General features: G+C 51.1%; 2 protein-coding genes across 18 annotated transcripts in view; both read right to left on the bottom strand.

The window, feature by feature from the left end:
* The window catches only part of FKBP1A (FK506 binding protein 1A), a 13,893-nt gene extending 13,269 nt beyond the window's left edge, over positions 1 to 624 (bottom strand). The window contains exons 1-2 of the mRNA XM_026056447.1: positions 540 to 624; positions 41 to 211 (exon numbers count right to left, since the gene is read on the bottom strand). Coding sequence (XP_025912232.1) covers positions 41 to 211; positions 540 to 624 — 256 coding nt within the window. The remainder of the gene's footprint in view (positions 1 to 40; positions 212 to 539) is intronic.
* A 264-nt stretch (positions 625 to 888) lies between these two features.
* On the bottom strand, positions 889 to 14,207 carry LOC112963971 (sodium-dependent lysophosphatidylcholine symporter 1-like). 17 transcript variants are annotated; one of them, XM_026061793.1, is made up of 13 exons: positions 9,775 to 11,552; positions 9,337 to 9,461; positions 8,585 to 8,717; positions 8,087 to 8,165; positions 7,431 to 7,588; positions 7,214 to 7,304; positions 6,309 to 6,634; positions 5,998 to 6,081; positions 4,821 to 4,933; positions 4,375 to 4,518; positions 3,845 to 4,021; positions 3,563 to 3,610; positions 889 to 913 (listed from the first exon to the last, which is right to left on the bottom strand). In XM_026061793.1, exons 1-12 carry the CDS (start codon positions 10,132 to 10,134, stop codon positions 3,580 to 3,582), a joined length of 1,821 nt encoding a protein of 606 aa, XP_025917578.1. In that variant the 5' UTR covers positions 10,135 to 11,552; the 3' UTR covers positions 889 to 913; positions 3,563 to 3,579. The 17 variants fall into 17 exon arrangements, 15 of the variants coding, with proteins under 15 accessions (XP_025917578.1, XP_025917820.1, XP_025917420.1 ...); XM_026062210.1 differs by lacking the exon at positions 889 to 913 and having other exon boundaries at positions 3,495 to 3,610; positions 6,309 to 6,392; positions 6,513 to 6,634; XM_026061720.1 differs by lacking the exon at positions 889 to 913 and having other exon boundaries at positions 3,495 to 3,610.
* Positions 14,208 to 16,772: the final 2,565 nt, after the last annotated feature.

Here is a 16,772-nt window from a genome sequence, read left to right as displayed (position 1 = left end):
CCGCCGGGGGAAGGAAGGGGAGGGGGGGGGGAGCAGGGGCCGCTCTCACCGTCGCCGGGGGCGATGGTCTCCACATGCACGCCCATGCCGCCGCCGCCGCCGCTCCCGGTGCCGCTCGCGCTCCCGCAGCGCCCGCAGCCGACGGAGGAGGGGCCACGTGTGCGCAGCCTCGGCCCCGCCGCGCCGCCATAGAGCCCGCCCGCCGCGCCGCCTAGACGCGCCCCGCCCTCGGCCGCCGGCCGCCGCCATCTTCCGCGCTCCCTCCGCCTCCTTCCTGCCCGCCCCGAGCCGCCATCTTGGCACCGCTCGGTTGCCGTGGAGACCCGGCGCGGGCTTCCCGCGCCCGCCGCAGCCCTGCGCCGTACTGGGGCTATGTCGGGCACAAGCAACGAGAGCGCGGGGGGTCCAGCACCGGCCCCCGAGCTCGCCGGGCACTGCCGCAAGGCCCCTGTGCCGCCACCGGCGTGCTGCGGCCCGAGGGGACCCTCTCGGCCACAGCATCATCCCGCCTCCGCCCTGCCCCGGCCTCCCCTCCGCACCCTCCGGCCTTGGCCTGCTGCAGCCTCCCCTTGGCAGAAACCAAGGGCTTTGCCCGTTTATCCACCACGGGCTGAAGAGAGCCATTGCCTCACCCCAGGCAGAAATGGGGCTGCCCCAGGACAGCTGCTCAGCCGCAGCTTCGCTCTCTAATTTTCTTCACAGTTCCCAAGAATAGGCTCTGCCTCAATCAAAAGTGTCAGGCACACGTGATGTTGTCTAATAGATCTATATTAGCTCTGCCCCCATTACTGCTCCTCACCATGCTGGTGAAGGTTAACACCTGCCACAATTTACCAGGGCAGGTTTCTTGGAAGTTGCGATTCCCAGAAGAGATGCAGGTTTGAACAATTCCACATTCAAAAGGACTTTCTTCCTGGAACAAGAGCAACTACTTTTCTGTTATTTTTTAATCCAAAAAGATCTTTTCAAGCACAAAATTTTTGCATCAAAGTGTCCTATTTCCTTACTTGAAGTAGATGAATTTGAATGTCCACAAGGGAATAGAGAAGTTACAAGGACAGCCAAGAGACTAATAAAAAGCCAGTATTTTCAGCAAGTGCATTAAAATGGGACACAAGAGGAGACTCTTAAAATAACAGATAATGGGATGAAGCAAGATTTAATTGCTCCTATTCTTTGCCTGCATTTTTTAAATACTGAAATACCACTTTTTTTTTCTGCTTTACTCTGTAGCATTGTTTTTTTTACATAAAACCTGCAAGCCATAGTTTCTGCCTGCCCATGGTACTTGATTTTCCTCAAACAGACCCCTGTCGTCAGAGTGCCATCCCAGAGTCAAGAGGGAAAAAAAAGGGGGAAAAAAACAGGCATACTTTCATCTCTTCTCATTAATGTTATCTTTGCGAACGAATTGAGTCTGCCTTCCCCACAAGTGCCAGTAATGAACAGGGAGCTGGAAGGGGAAAATACCACTCTTATTTATACACATACTAGACCCTATGTCACACTGGCACAGGAGTGCTCATGAGGCACTAAGCTCTCACCCTGGGTGGCAATTTTTTTCTTTCCTTTTTCTTTTCTTTTCTTTTTTTTTAACTCCCTAGTAGAACCTGCTCATCTTATCAGCAAGCAACGCCACACCAACGACCAGCCTCTGGCAAAACCAATACTCTGACAAGGGAGAGAAACTCAACTAGGTTTGATCTCCCCTCACTGCTCAGTGTCCAGCTGGTTCAGAACCAGAAAAGGTCTCAGGTCAGATTCCGGTATCCAAACTCCGGAGAAGGTAAAACAGCCTCAGAACAAACAAATTCTACAGTCACTTCTTCTTACTCTCTGGATCATTTGCTGGCAGAACTCGCAAAATAAATGCCAAAAGGGAAAAGTGTGAATATTCAGATTTAATAGTGTAAGAAATATATGGGACATTTTTTGGTATACAAAAGTACCACTGTGGGTAGTAGCAGGGCTGGAAGACACCACAAACGCCGGCAGCACTTTCCTGCTCTGCAGTGGGGCAGGTCCCACTCCGGAGTGGTCTGTGGCCCATTCATGGCATATGCAGTAGGAGCTCCAGAGGAAGTCCACTCCTCTGTCCCAAAGAGCACGTGCCTTTGAACATAATTCATGCCTTCTGTAGGACTTTAAACTCCGAGCTATCAGAGCGTTTTCTCGATGTTCAAAGGCACTTGCTCGTTCATAAATCCACAGGAAGCAAGGCTGAAAGCAACACGCAGTGGCACAGGGCAGTGCATGGCAGCACCCGACCACAGGCTTAGTTGGGCACTCCCAAGGAACATCCTTTATGCCCTGGCAAAAAAAGGGAAGCCCTCTGTGCTTCTAAGAAATCACTCAATCTGGACTGATGCGATGATCCTGCAGACACCCTGACACAGCTCTAGAACATGATCTTCCCCCTTCTTCTTAAAATGGCATCACAAGGCTGAGGGTTTCAAATTAAGTTAGTGCACAACTGGGGAGTAATTTGCTCAGATCCTGCCAATGTGCACCAGACTGTAGTGCTGCAAGGTCAACCAACGGTCAGATACAGCTCTAGCCCTAAAAATAACCAGCCTCACTCTTTGCCTCTGCACAGGGCTGAACACAGCTCAGTGCTACTAGCAACAAGCTGGCTTATTTCTCCTATCTTCCCCCTGCTGCCCCCTCACTGTTGCCAGGAGAGATGTGGGGGGGCTGGGAAGCTTTCACAAGATGCTGATGTGGTAGATCTAGCTACGGGCTATGATTTAAAAGCAACTTGACTGTTCCTGAAATTCATTTGACGCTTCTGCCATAACCTCCTGACATAGCAAAATCAGGACAAACTGCCAGAAATCCCCCTGACTGCCTGAGCTGAGGCAGCTCAGTCCAGTCCTGCAAACTCTTCTACTGAGAAACTAATTTCCCATAAGTTACTCAGCTAACAAGACCAAGGCAGAGAGACATAGCTAGCTTTCTTTCACTTCAGTACTGCCAGCTGTGATCATTTCTGCACATGCTTTTCTTTTATACTGCTGGCTCGAACTTCACCCTTCAAAGAAATTCTAAACCTTCCCCTGTGAAAGGACTGTGTAAGCACAAAGACACACACTATCTAGGCAATACTTTTCCAAAAGACTGGCAAAGCGGCCATTGTTTCCCTCAAAAACAATCCCAGCATACTTCATGCAAAAGTTTTCCCACATGACTAAGTGACACCTCCACATCCTATCTTGTTTGAGAGCACTGCACTGAGGCTTGTTTGGGCCCCTTCCTCCCCTGCATTGCAGTCTCTCCCGAAAGAGGAGCACAGATCTGCCTTGCCCCGATCTGTCAGGACCTGCCAAAAGACCAGGGAGGCCAAGTCCTGGAGAAGGCAGCTCTCTAGTGAGGCGGCAGGGCTGGGGCTGCACAGGACCCCCTCTCCGACCTGTGCATGCCTGCCAGGAGAGGGAGGGGATCCGGGATACAAACAGGCCTTTGGAACACGGAAACAGGAAATAACAGGAAACAGGGACTTTCCATGACGGAAGCACATCCTGACAGCACACAGCAAGTCTGGGTTCTTCCCAAAGGAACTCACCCAGTTCAGTGCTTCTTTTACTCTGTGTTGCCATGCTGTACGTGATGCCTGGTAAAAGGAACACGAGCACTCGTGAGATCCCATGTGAAGTCTGCAGTCCCCAAAACTCCCTCAAGCCCTTAGAAAATGTGCCTCTGGAGAGGATCATAGCCCAAGCACAGGGAGCTGGACTGGACACATGCAGTACCTCCCTGTACAGCGTTTCTGCGTTGGGCTAGTTGCAGTGCAGACACCCAGACCAAATAAGAGGAGACCTGGCTCCTTCAGGGAGCTCAAATTTACCCGATTGCCTCCATCTCCATTCTCATCTGTTTCCTCCTCTTCTCGTTGATGGGGTAGATGGAGAAGATGATTATAGCAATGAGCAGCAGACTTATTGGGACTGGGGCCATGAGCAGCTGTAGGGTAAGGATGACGGAGGGGTTGTGTGTGCAGTCTCCAGCATGGTAACCTGCAAAACTAAAGAGGAACGCAGTTGAAAGGCACTGCCGTGAGCCTAGGGATCCCCAGTGGGGAACACTGGAAGGCTTTAAATCGTGGACAATGGTCACACTTCCCCCAGCCCCACTAAGCCACTGCAAAAAGGCAAGCGGGCACCTCTGTCGCTCTCCTCTAGAGGCTGGAATTAGAGGCCCAACTCTGGAGAACTCCCATTCCCTCCTCCTCCTCTTGCTCTCAGTAGATGTTGGAAAGACAAATTTGGATATCCCTGCAACCCATTCCAGTATCTCTCATCAGATAACCCAGAAAGGAGCAGTAGAAAAGATCCATGCTGGTCTGACAAAATAGGGAGGGTAGCATTTAGGGCTTACTGTAAACTCAGTGTCGATATCCCCACAGCAAGACCACCTGCAAACTTGTTGAAGAAGACATAAAATGAGTAGAAGAGAGCCTCCAGGTTCAGGCAGCTGGGGTTCCTCAGCCTGAAATCATCCACCGCATCCGGCAGCATGGACCTGGGGACAGACAGCCCCACAGAAGCATTCATGAAACCCACCCCAGCACTGGCCAAACTCAGCTACAGCCACTCCCATGCCTCTCCAACCAGCAGAAAAAGGCAGAAACCCCTTGTAGACCCCCACTCTGGAGACTGTTTAGCATGTGTCCTTTGCCTTGGGCAATCAGGGCAGAGAATGTCTCACAGACAGGGTGCGGCAGCTACTTTGGGAAAGGCAGAAGAAAAACAGCATTTTGCACAGCATCCCACTGCTGAGGGGAGCCCTGAATGCAGACTGAATGATGCTCCAGGGGGACTCACCACGGTAACAGATAGAGCACAGCCATGCTGCAGCCCGCCACCATCATCAGGAAGATGAAGGCCAGGAAGTTGTGTGTCACCTGGGTGATCGCTACCAGGGCTGGGATGATTATCTGGGGGAGGGAGAGGAGAGAGAAGAGCATACGGGCCCTTTCTGCTGCTCGCAGGCATCTTGCACTGGCCTGGTGTACCAAAGGCTAGGCTCCCCCTCCCCACACACTCACAGACAACGGCTAAAACCTCACATCTCCTGCCCAGCCTCCCTGCATCGCCCTGCTCAGACAGAGGGGCCAGGCTAGAGACCCCCCATCAGCATGTGGACCCTGGACATTATGTTCTGGGGCTCAAGGGAAGGTCTGAACAGCCAATTTGTGGCATAGGGGCTGCTTCCTTCCCCAGTGCAGTGCAGCCTGAATGCCCTGGACAGACAGCAAGCAGATACTGGAAGCAAGTCTTCCTCATGCGTAAAGAAAGGTCTGTTATAGAGGGCAATGGGGCCGAGTGGTTAAACTGGAAAGCTTCATCTGCTATGGCTGCTCCAAATGTCTGTGAGGAAGGCAACCTTGAGGCAGATCTGCAAAGGGATTTGAGTACCTAATGCTGCAAAAAAGCCAAATGGGACTTTCTTGCTGACTTGCAGAGCCAGGCAGCAGCTCAAATGTGTTTGATGAGCAGGCTCATTCCAAGCGTGGTACCCTGGCCCTTACTTCTCTCCCCACACCGAGCTGGCTGGCAGAACTCACGTCGCCTGCATTGAACGTGCAAGATCCTGGAGCAGGAAAGAGGCTGCAGGATGAAGTTGTGAGTGCACATGACATCAGTGCATTAGGACAGCATCTGATCATGCACTGCTCACAAGACCCAGCAGCCATGGAGTCTGAGAGCGTAAGCCAGGTTGGGTGATATTGCAAACATCCTCACTCATCCACCATCCCAGGGACAGGCCCTCAGCCTCCCCACACCTTACTGCAAAGCTCTGCAAAGCCATGGTCACTGATAAGAGCAGTGGCCAGACATATGGAAATGCAGAGCTGCAATCAGCTACCGCCCTATTCCTGTTCACTTACAGGATAGAGGACACTGTGCTCAGGGCCACCTGTCTCAGAGCTGGCTGGAAGGGAGGAATGAATGCCCACAGGGCTTCTTGTTCCATAGCCACGACCAAGGGCAAACTCACCACTAGGCCTGAGGACACAGCCATTTTCTTCCCAAATTTCCCCAAAAGCCATTGCCAAAATGGAATAGAGAGGGAAGCTGTGACCTGAGAAGAGAACCAGAGGGGAATCTCAGCAAGGCCTTCCAGTTTCCACCAGTATTTGCCTGGATGACGTCCTTGCTGACAGGAAGAAGGAGCAGTGCTGACTCCATGAGATCCAGTGCCCCAAGTGTGGCTGAGCTGCCACCATCCTGGAGGGATGAGGTAATCCAGGGATCTGCCAAAGCAGGCAGGGACAGCAGGGCCAGAAAGTCTCTCTTGGGCTCACTTACCAACATGATAAGCACCAAATGATGGAACTCCCCGGCCAGACTTGCAGCATAAGTACAGAAGATGGCAAAGATCCCCTGTACAATCTGGGAAGGAAACATGGAGACATTCATGGCTGGGGTCCCGAGTTCACTGTCTATCACTGGAGAACCTGCCTGGAGCATCGCATCTCCCAAGCTCTGCGCCTGCCCAGGCAGGTCTCGCACCTGGAAGGCCACAGATGCAAAGAGGAAGCCACACAGCAGCTGGGTGTAGGGCTTGTGTTTCATGATCATCTTCAGGCAGCTACTGAAGGGCAGCCCAACCTTCCCCAGGGGGCTGAGGGGCCCTGAGAAGAGAAACAGCAGGGTTGGCACCGGAGCTGCCGGAACAAACAAGATGGGTGTGGGAGGTACAGGGGGATAGCACCGTTATGTCTCAGGTGCAACTCAGCTGAGCGAGGGGCTATTTGAGTCTGACACCTCAGTGCAGACACAACTGCCATTCTACCTCTTTGCACTGCGCACTCATGCTGGCCACTGTAGCAGGCTACGCTAATTGCTCTGCAGGCTGTGTGTTTGCAAGACCCACTCGGCATAGTGGAGCGGTGAGCTGCAAACCTTGCCCCAGACTGCCATCTCCTAGCAGGAGCTCTCAGCCCGGAACTTCCTTTCTCATGAACATCTCTCCAGTCCTCTCCTGGAGCAAGATGCTGCCAGCACAAACTGAGGAGGACGCAAAGCTGACAGCTATTCCCAGAGAGCCAGGAGTCTTGGTATCCAAGCAGGTGCTGTGTCTCTGTGCCCCACACAGAGTCATCCAACCTGCAGGTGCCTAGCTCCCTCTGCCTCGTGCCTACCCCTACAAGCCCACCCTCGCCATCCACCGCCACTGGGCATCATCCAAATTGCATCAAAATGGACCTTACCAGGCTGTTCCCTTACTCCAAAGATGAGAATCAGACAGGACAGGCAATAGATTGAGCCCAGGACCAGGGATGCAAATGTATAGGCCTTGCGCTGGAAGACAATAAAGAGTGCAAAATCACAATGCAGGTACCACACGCACAGCTAAGAGCATGGTCAGCAGCACCTGCCCCTGAGCTTCAGGGTGCAGCAGAGAGCAGCAGATGGGCCAGCCCTTACCGTGTTCTCCAGAGAGTCTGAGAGGCTGGAGGAGCTGGTGTTGGGCAGGGTCCCATTTAACATGTAACAGCTGTTCATCATATGGGTATGGTAACTGCCCACAATCTGCCCCTGAATTCCTGCTCCAAGGAGTGTGCTGAACACCTCCATCCCCATTCCTGCCAGGACAACCAAGAGAGACTTCAGTCCCACTTTCTGGCCACAGAGAGACATCCCTCAGGAAGGATAAGAGACCAGCTTTGGGTATGGGATTGGAGGCACCAACATCCAGAGCTGCCCCAGAAGAAGATAAGACCTGCTATTTCTACCTGCTTTGATTCTTCTCCCCTGGCTCCAGCAGCAAACGCTCTAGTGTTTGGAGCCAATAAGTCTGGGTTCTGGGTCCCCTAGGTAGCATCCACATTAATAAATGCTTCTGCAGGTGAATTCTTTGCAGAAGCCGCCACTGGTCTCATATTCCTGGCTCACCCCATCCAGCCTCCTCTTTCACTGCAATGACATATGGACCCCAAACAGATTTGTTCATGCTCTGTTGGGTGAGATTCAGTGTGCAACTTTAGCCTGTTCAAAGCCAGAGGAACTTATTCCCGTCTCCTCCAGGGAGGGTCTTGTGGGAATGCAGGCAGCCCTGGGGCTGTAGGGACACAGTCACTTACTGTAGGCAGTGGCTAAATCACGATCTCTCTGGGTTCCTCCCAGGAACATTGTCAGGGAAGAGTACGGCACGTGGTAGCACTGGGGAAGAGCACAGTTCAAACACACCTCTGGCTGCTGCTTCCCTGCTTTGGCTGTTATGACCCCCTCATTCCAAAATATGGAAGATAATGCTGCCTTTCATAACACCCCTGCACACAGGCAGCTTTTCGCCCTCTTCYGCAATTTGTTTTTTTCTCACAAACCAGTGATGGAGAGGTTCACATCACCACTTACAGGCAGCCCACCCGAATCCCAGCATTAAAATGGCATTTCATCTCTCCATCCCCTGCTGGGATGGTCTGCGGCAGGGAGAACTCGCATCCTGCTTTCTCCTCCCCAGCCAGAGCTCCCCCAGACCCAGCTCCAGGCCCCTGGGACTCCCCAGCTGACTGTGCYCCTGTTCCTCATGGGAGAGGATGATGTGTAGTACAGTCAGCCCCAGGCACCACGTTCCTTACAGTCATGCAAGTTTGGAAGAAGCTGTACGTGAACAGGTACCACAGGAACGTCAGGGAGACGGAGGTGGTATCTGGGAGGATGGACCACATCATGCAGTAGAAGAGCACCCCAAACGGTGTGGAGCATGCAATCCTGGAGAGGAAGCAGAGCTGGTCAGATATGACCCTCAGATAAGGAGGTCAGGTTTCTCATTGCGGAACCTGAGCTACCCAGCATGGCTCCTTCTCCCGACCTCCAAACCATAGCTCAGCTACTGCAAGATCAAGGTCTGCAAGAGGAAGGAGATTTGCTCAAGTGAGTGCTCATCTGTCAGGCTGGAGGTGGGGGTTAAACACAAATGTTGAGACAAAAATGAATGTCTAAATTRTCCAAAATTGCTTATTCTCTTATTTAAATACTTAAAGTCCTAGCCCTGCAGCAGAGCCTTGTGGGCAGCAGTAACCCTCTAAGTACAAGATTTGCCCGTGGTTAGAGACTAGTGGAAAGGTCCTGACACAGCTGACTGCCAAAATCTGCATGAGCCACCAGGCAGCAGTCATGGAGCACCAAACCCCACAGCCCCGGAACTGTAAGGACTCAAGGAAACAACAAGTGCACAAGTTTGAAATACTCTCCTCCTCTTTCATTACCRTGACATATGGACCCCGCTGCAAGGCTACATTAAAAGGCATCCCAACTGTCTCCTTGTGCTAACACTGAAAGAATTCAAGCCCAACACAGACCCTCCTGAGGCTCCAGCCTGGACACTCACCATGGGACCAGCTTGCCAAATTTTCTCCTTGGGCTCTTGCTGACTAGGAAGCCAATAGCAGGGTCAGTAACTGCATCCCAGGCTCTTCCAAGGAAAAGGATCAAAGAGGCATGGAATGGCTCCAGCTGCGGGGGGAAACGGAAACCACAGCTCTAGAGGGAAAGAAGTCCTGGCGAAAAGCTGTGAGCAGTCAGCACGATGCAGCTTGCTCTAGCCAATATTTCAGCTGCTTCCCCTGGGGACCACTCTAAGCCTTGAAATGGCCTGGAAACATTTCCTGTATGCCCACCARCAATCCAGTTGTTCCAGTTTTAGCGCCTAATTCTGATGAGCATTTCCAAGGGCTCTGGCCACCCATCACACTCCACCCTTGCTCCAGTCTGCCCAGTTCATGCTAAGCCCCTTTGCAGATTAACCCCATCTCACATGGCTACTCACCTGCACAACATCCAGAAGGAAGATTTGGAAGAAAAACCCAAGGGCGTTTCCTGTCATCTGGTAGGGAATGCCCCCAATAGCATAGCAAACCTTTCTGCAGAGCGGCAGTCCTGGCTCCTCCTGGAACTGAGACACCAAGGAACAAGCTGGTCTGAGAACAGATACAAATCCCTGGCTGACAGTTAACCTCCAGTCTTTGCTCGTCTCATCTGCCGGGTTTTCTGAGACCAATTTAAACCCTGAATCATGTCTCTCTCCTGTCCAGACACACATTCCTTTCCTTTGGCTGGACATGACTCCACCTAATTCCCACAAGCAAGATGGACATGGCAGTCGGGGTGCCGTGGGGTGCTCCCCCATCTGCTGGTAAACTCGGTGGATCAGTGTGACATGAATCTAGCACATAACCTGCCCTTAGGCCTGCAGCCTGGCTGGTGAGGTCCTGCTCTGCAGAATTTTGTATTCTTCATAAGCCTTCAGGTCATCTTGAAGAACGGCTCCTAGGAGTTGGGCACACTTACAGCATCTCTCCTCACTCCAGCCCACCAGCACACATTCAGTCCTTGACCACCCACAGCTCCAAGGCAAATGCTGCTCAGTGGGCTTCTGCCTTGTCTGCTTATTTCTGGCCAGTGCTCATTATCAGGGACACATCTCTTGTGTTCCACCTTGATTCTCCTTGGAGGGATGTTTGCATGAGGTCACAGGTCACTAACAGAAATGAGATACACATCCAATTCCAAACACAGAGCTATCTGCTGAGCTRTTCTGACATGTTCCTCCTCTGTTGTTGAACCACAGTCCTGTGGTTCATGTTTTTAGTATTAAAAAGTACAAATTGTATCAGGCTTAAAGTGACTGTAACAAGGGCAGTTCAAGCATAGACAGATTGCAAAGGCCAGAATCCAGGGGATTTCTACAGAGCAACAGAGAAAGCACAAGGAACGTTTCAGTGCACAGGAAAGGGGCTGATGGCAAAGCCTCTATTTTAACTGGATGTGGTTAGGTTAGTAAATACTCTATCAAGCCTCAAATATCTGGCAAGTTCCCAGAGGCAACCTACAGGGCTGACATGCTCCCAGCCGCAAAATGAACTTGCTGTCTAGCATGATACACCTCTGCACCATCCGAGAGCAAGAATATACAGTAAAATACAGAATTTGACTACATAGAAAACAGATGGCCAGTCGAGGCTCTGATTTTCATTGGCACTTGGCTGAACAGGGTGCATTGACTTGGCCTGGTAGCTAGCTCTCCAGTGAGCAGACCGTCATTAGAGGCCATTCAGTTGCAATAGGAAGAGCGTTGGTGGAGTTSCAGTGCAGAACTGGAGACCAAAGCTCACCTCCCATCTCACCACAGGCTGCCTTGGTTAATGTACTGGGACTAAGCTGCTCATAAGGGACTCAGGTTCCTGGCTTACACCATGTTCCTGCTTTGCCAAGTCACTGAGCAGCTCCAGCTCCAATGCAGCCCAGAGAGCTGCAGGCAGGTTACTGTCCTGCACCCCAAAATACACAGCCCTTTCTGAAAACATGTGGCAAGGCTCCACTCATGCAGTGCAAATGGCCATCCCAAGTGGCAGGTCTTGTCCAGACATGGCTATAAAAGGCTTCAGGCTCCTACAGGAGAAGTTTTGCAGAAGAGCACAGAGTGACAAGATATGAACATTTGGTGCAGAGGTAGCTGTGCAAGAGGTTGAGCAACAGGCTGCAGGATCCCATCAAGAGAGAGGATAGTAGAGAAATCAAGTTAAGGATTACTTCATTGCCACTTCCACTCTCGTGGGGTGAAAGGGCAACCTGCAGGCTCCCCAGCCTGTTCAGACTAAAGACGGCTCGCCGTGCTGCTAACATCGCTCAAGCTGACAGCCATCCTTGAGGGAATTCAGACCTTCCTTGTAACGGTACCAGGAAGCAGCCTCCAAAAACACAGGCGCAGTCCCAAATAGCAGCCTTCCAAAAGGCACCAAGTGCCTTTCCCTCATGCAGTGATTAGCAATCACTCCTTCGCAGCCCACGCCGCAGAGAAAGCACTGACGCTGCTGCGCCCACCAGGCTGCAGAGCCCAGGATCAGGGGGCAAGTCCCGCCTTGTAAACACAGGGGAGAAGAGCACCTGCATCTCCCCTGCTAGGTAACTTCAGCAGGCTGCTCGTTTCTCTCAGCCTGTGCTCTCAGTTTACCTTCTGCCTTTTCCTGCGCGCAGTGAGGCAGGTCCCTTGTATTTCAAAGGGCAGATCAACCTTGTCCCGCAGGGATGGCTGAAGCATTAGGGTTGCACCACCACTGTGGAGCACTTACTCATACAACATATTGTTTCCACAGCAGCTCTGTTTCTAAAATTACAAAGACATTTCTCTCGACTGCAGGGTTTTGTGGCAGCTTTTGTTCCCTTTATGTTCTCAGCAGGCAGGACAGAGCTCTGCACGTCTCTGCCCATTTCACTTGAAAGTCAGCAACAACAACAAAAACGCAGAGCCTTCCTTTAAACAATGTGTTCTCAAGCTTGAGTCATAAACACTTGGAAACACCCCCACAGCCTGTGGCTGTTCGATCCGGTTAGGCTCTGCGTGGGTGTGCGCACTCGCAAGGGTTAGTGTGCAYGTGTGAAATGCATTTGCGCGTGCGAGAAAGCAGCACCCTCGGACACTGATCTTACCTCGCTGTGGACCACTCTCCTCTGCGGGAGAGCTCCCTCTTGGGTTAACCTGGGCAGCTCAGCATCTTCTTGACCGCCTGGAAGCATCCYTGCGGACACGACAGCATCCTTCACAGGCACGTGGCAGGGAAGCGGAGGCTTCCTGGCCCAGAGTGCGAAAGAAGTCATCTGGTTTGTCAGAGAGAGCACCGCAGGCACTGATCAGAGCTAGACCAAAATTTGACAAGGGAAGTAAGATGCAACATCTCCAAGACCCCAGGGAGAGCTGACAGAGGAGAAATGACCAGCCCTGGGGGAGGAGCCTGGCCAGACCCTGCCCACGCAGGCAGGAAACCTGGCAGGGCTCACAGCACTGCTTGCACTCCAGGGCAGCAGCTCCAAAGCTTTCTGGAGCCAAGTGGAGAGAGAAATCCAGTGCTCTTCAAATGTCACACTGGGTCCAGTGCTTCATCCCCATCCCAGGGCTGCTGCCACGCTGGGATGCTAGGGGTGTGGAGGAGAACGTGTTCACCTGAGCTCTAAACTACCCCAGGAACACGCTTGAGCCAACCCAGGACTCCTGCCTCAGCACCGATGATCACCAACTGCAAAGAACAAAAGTGCAAAGCCCAGAGAGGGCCACGAAGGCAGCCGGAGCAGCCGGGGAGAGGCAGCAGGGGCAGGGAGATGCCTGCTCTGGGTCACCCCCGGCAAAGCCCCTCTCTGCCCGCTGGCTCACAAGGCAGTTCAGGGTGCCGGGACTGGGCACCTGGTATTCCTGCCGAGGGCTGTGCGAAACCCCGTCCCTTTGCTTTGTCCTCTCCTTAATGGGGGCAAGAAGCTGGCGCTGACCTAGCCATGTCACTTAGGATAGGAAAGTGGGGGATATATTTTCCATCTGCTATTAAGCAAGATCTGTAATTATCAACTTCTTTCAGCCTGTGGACTCCCGGGAGATCTCTCATGGCAATGCAGAGCCCACACACCATGTCTTAGCCTTGTGACAAGAAACTTGCTTTTCTTAGTCACCTTCACAGACCCTTTATAGCCCATAGATCCCAGCAGTCTTGGTATCACAAATCAAAAATTACTCCTACATTAACAGCAGTAGGAGCTCGGTTACTCACTGCTGGCTGTGTGGGAATGGTACAGTTCCCAAGGTAGTGGTACACACAACATGCAGCCAGGCACAGTTAAAAGCACTTGGCAAGCAAATGCAGACGGAGAAATCCGCTTCAGAGTGCAGAAGCACACAGCGGATGTCAAAAAGGGATGTCACGGCCACCCTTCCCGCTAACCACTTGTTTTGCACCTCTGCTCTAATCACTCGACTCTTCTCAGACAGGTCCCTCTAGTCATACCAAACACAGCCTCCAAGTCTAACCTAACACAGAGCAGCGGCACTGGAAAGAGAAGCCTCTCCTCGCTCTTCTCCCAGCTTACCAACAGCTACTGGAAGCATTAAATCTGCATTACTGTCTCTGCACCAGCACCTGCAAAGCTGATCACAACATTGTTAAAAACGTGTTATCTTCAGCTCGGTCTTGTTCAACGGGGGTTAATCTAAAAAAGATGAATTTCACAGGCTGAGTCAGAACTTAGTTAATAAGCCACAGTGCAACTGAGTCAGAGGCATCTCTTTTCCCTGCTATTTTACTGACATCTCAGATAACAAATATCACTCACGCTGGATCACAGCCAGCGCATTAGGAGCCAAATCCCTGTCTCCCACCAGCATATTTAAGCATACATTTTTATAAGAAAGCAAAATACATCTCTACCTACCCAAGGGGAAAGGGGAAACTCAGAAGAAAACATAAAAACCTGATTTTTAATTTTTATATGCTATTTTGTACTCACTCACTGCATGTAACTACAATGTTTGGACAGACACAAGGTACTTTTTGAAACAGTACTCAGTACTTAATTCTCTGGCTCTTTGGCACTCATTTACTCTCCAGGTGCAGATAGCTGCATTTTCTGCACATGTAGTAGAAAGCTAACAGATACCTCCCAGAGCAGCTGTGCCTATTGCTCCCTGGCTAGTTCAGGGCAATTCCCTTCAACATAGGAAAGCTTTATTTTTACTCTGCTCAGATTCTCCTAAAGCCTTTGGTCATGTTTCTCAGTGCCTTACGCAAGGCAGCGTTACCCATCAGGTCTAGACAGGATGTCACGATTGCCAGCGCAGCATGGGGAACTTGCAACCTGCCTCTGCGTGACAGCGTGGCTCAGCTTTGTGCCAGAGAGATGGATTTCAGTGAAGAGCACCAATCTCACCCGGCTGCTTACCATTAATATACACTGGACTACTTGCTGCAGGCAATGAGCTTTCTAATAACGCCGCGTGCCCAAGCCTGAAATCTAACCAAACCAAGTCATCGTGCACTGCACACGCCAAGGGTCCCAGAGCAAAAGGACGATGCCTTTTCCATCTCTACGCTGATCTTTTTCTGTTGGTTGCTTAGAAGTAGGTTTTGAGCAGGGAAAGAAGTCACAGCAATGCTGCGGCTACACCCATTTTTCTGTTGCACAAATACTCAGCAAAAGGGCCTGCGAAGCCAAAGCACTGCAGTTTAAGAAACAAGGTCACGCTGGAAATTACTCTCTGCCAAAGAAAAAAGGTCCCTTCCCCAGAATCTTGCTCTCCACTGCAAGACGCTAGATCTTATCTCTCAAGGCAGCCCAGGGCCTAAGAATGCATGATTCAAACAATTCCAATCCAAGCCGTGCTAATTAAACAGCTTTTCTCAGGGTACTATGACCTAAAGAGGGGCCGTTGAGGCCAGGGAGCCCCACTGAGAAAAACGTTTAAAGCCCACAGACCGGAATTTTTTGGCACCAAACCCAATGGCAGCATTTGGATACATTCCACTAGCAAGTCCCCTGAAGGTTTACCGCTCCTTGACCGCTCTAAGCATGGCCAGCAGCTCTCGTTTTCCCCTTACACAGATGCCTTCTCTTGGTGGAACGGGAGTGATGACTATGCTAGCTATCATGACAGATGAGGAGGGGGAGGAAGGGCAGTTGCTGCTGTAGGCCCCTGGAGCCAATAAAGAGTTAATCTAATGGAGAGTAATGAAATGTACCTGAGTAAATAAGAACATCTGGAATCTTTTCAGGAACTCCCAGCACTGGGACGGACAGGTTCAGTGCAGACAAGACAGAACAGCAAATAAGATAAGCATTTAGGAATGTAGCAAGTAAGTCAGAAAATGATAAATTAGTAAATTGAGAGGTGCTTGACACAGGAACTGTTCAGCTGCCAAAGATGTAGGCCTGTTGCATAATCAGTAGTATACAACTGGCTGTAGAAGTGTGTAATTGGGAGATATGGGATTCATTTGGAAAAAACTTCTGCTAATAAGTACTTAGAAAGGATTTCTCTTCCTATTTCTGTTTAAGCCTGCAGGATTCCTGCTGACAGCTAGCCTGATCCACCTGGCCAGCAACTGCAGTAAACAGCTACCTTGGTCTAGATGCAGCGTACATTTGCTTGCTTGTTCAATCAGTATTGCAGAAGGAGCCTGGTTAGCACTTTGGAAGCAGCAACTACATACACAAGTCCCTAAGCAGCTTTTGGAGAAACATATTCCAGCTCCCCGAGTCATTATGCCTGCTATGCACATTTATGCCATGTGGTATAGCATACGCATTATTTACCAGAGCAAGAACAAGGCTTGCAGCTGAATCCTCAGCAAAAGTCAACTAACTTCAAGCTTTGCTTCTTCCTGAAGCAAACTGAAACCATCTAAAACAAACCAAAAAGCTGGTAGGGAGATCATACCTCATTAATGAGGACTGTAGATGAGAAGACCCAGCTCTATATCATTCAGCAAACGAGCATGTGCAGGGGCTAACTCCCTTCCCACCAAGCAGAGCACTGGTGCACACGTTTGTTACCACTGTGCTGGGAGGACAGGTACAGAAGTGCCCAGCTCTGAGAAGCCTGGTTTGAGTCACGGCGGGTGAGAGGAGTTGAAAGGTTTTTCATTCATCGGGGTTGCTGCTCGGTCGCCAGGAAACTGCACCTGGCAACAGGCGCTGCGGAGAACCGAGGGCTCCCGCTTCCCGGCTTTGCCTCAAGYGACTCGCAGTCAGCCTTCCTTGGATGATGCCAAGTGTTTATGATAAAAGCACCAATGGAAAACCACAAGCTGGTAAGAAAAACAACTTTAATTAAATCTGTCATTTAAGACTACCAGTCTCCATCGATAAACATTCTGGTTCACCTATGGAAACAACACCAGTTAGAAATTGTAAGGGAGTAGCATTGTCTTGCTTTCACACYACAGCAGTTCTTCATTCATACAGGCCTACACAGAACCACAGACTCCTAAACAGATGYCAGTCCTCGTC

This window comes from Apteryx rowi, unplaced genomic scaffold, assembly GCF_003343035.1.
Source record: "Apteryx rowi isolate R43461 unplaced genomic scaffold, aptRow1 scaffold_0, whole genome shotgun sequence".
Lineage (NCBI taxonomy): Eukaryota > Metazoa > Chordata > Aves > Apterygiformes > Apterygidae > Apteryx > Apteryx rowi.
Note: the sequence above shows the minus strand (reverse complement) of the source record. Positions and strands in the feature narration are given on the sequence as shown.

Excerpts from the sequence above, each read along its gene's own strand:
- LOC112963971 (XM_026061552.1), bottom strand. The coding sequence starts at position 10,134 with ATGGGGGAGCACCCCACGGCACCCCGACTGCCATGTCCATCTTGCTTG. Across the intron at positions 6,635-7,213 it reads TGGAGTAAGGGAACAGCCTG|GGCCCCTCAGCCCCCTGGGG; the intron begins GTAAGGTCCATT and ends TTCTCTTCTCAG. Across the intron at positions 3,611-3,844 it reads ATGGAGATGGAGGCAATCGG|GCATCACGTACAGCATGGCA; the intron begins GTAAATTTGAGC and ends TCCTTTTACCAG.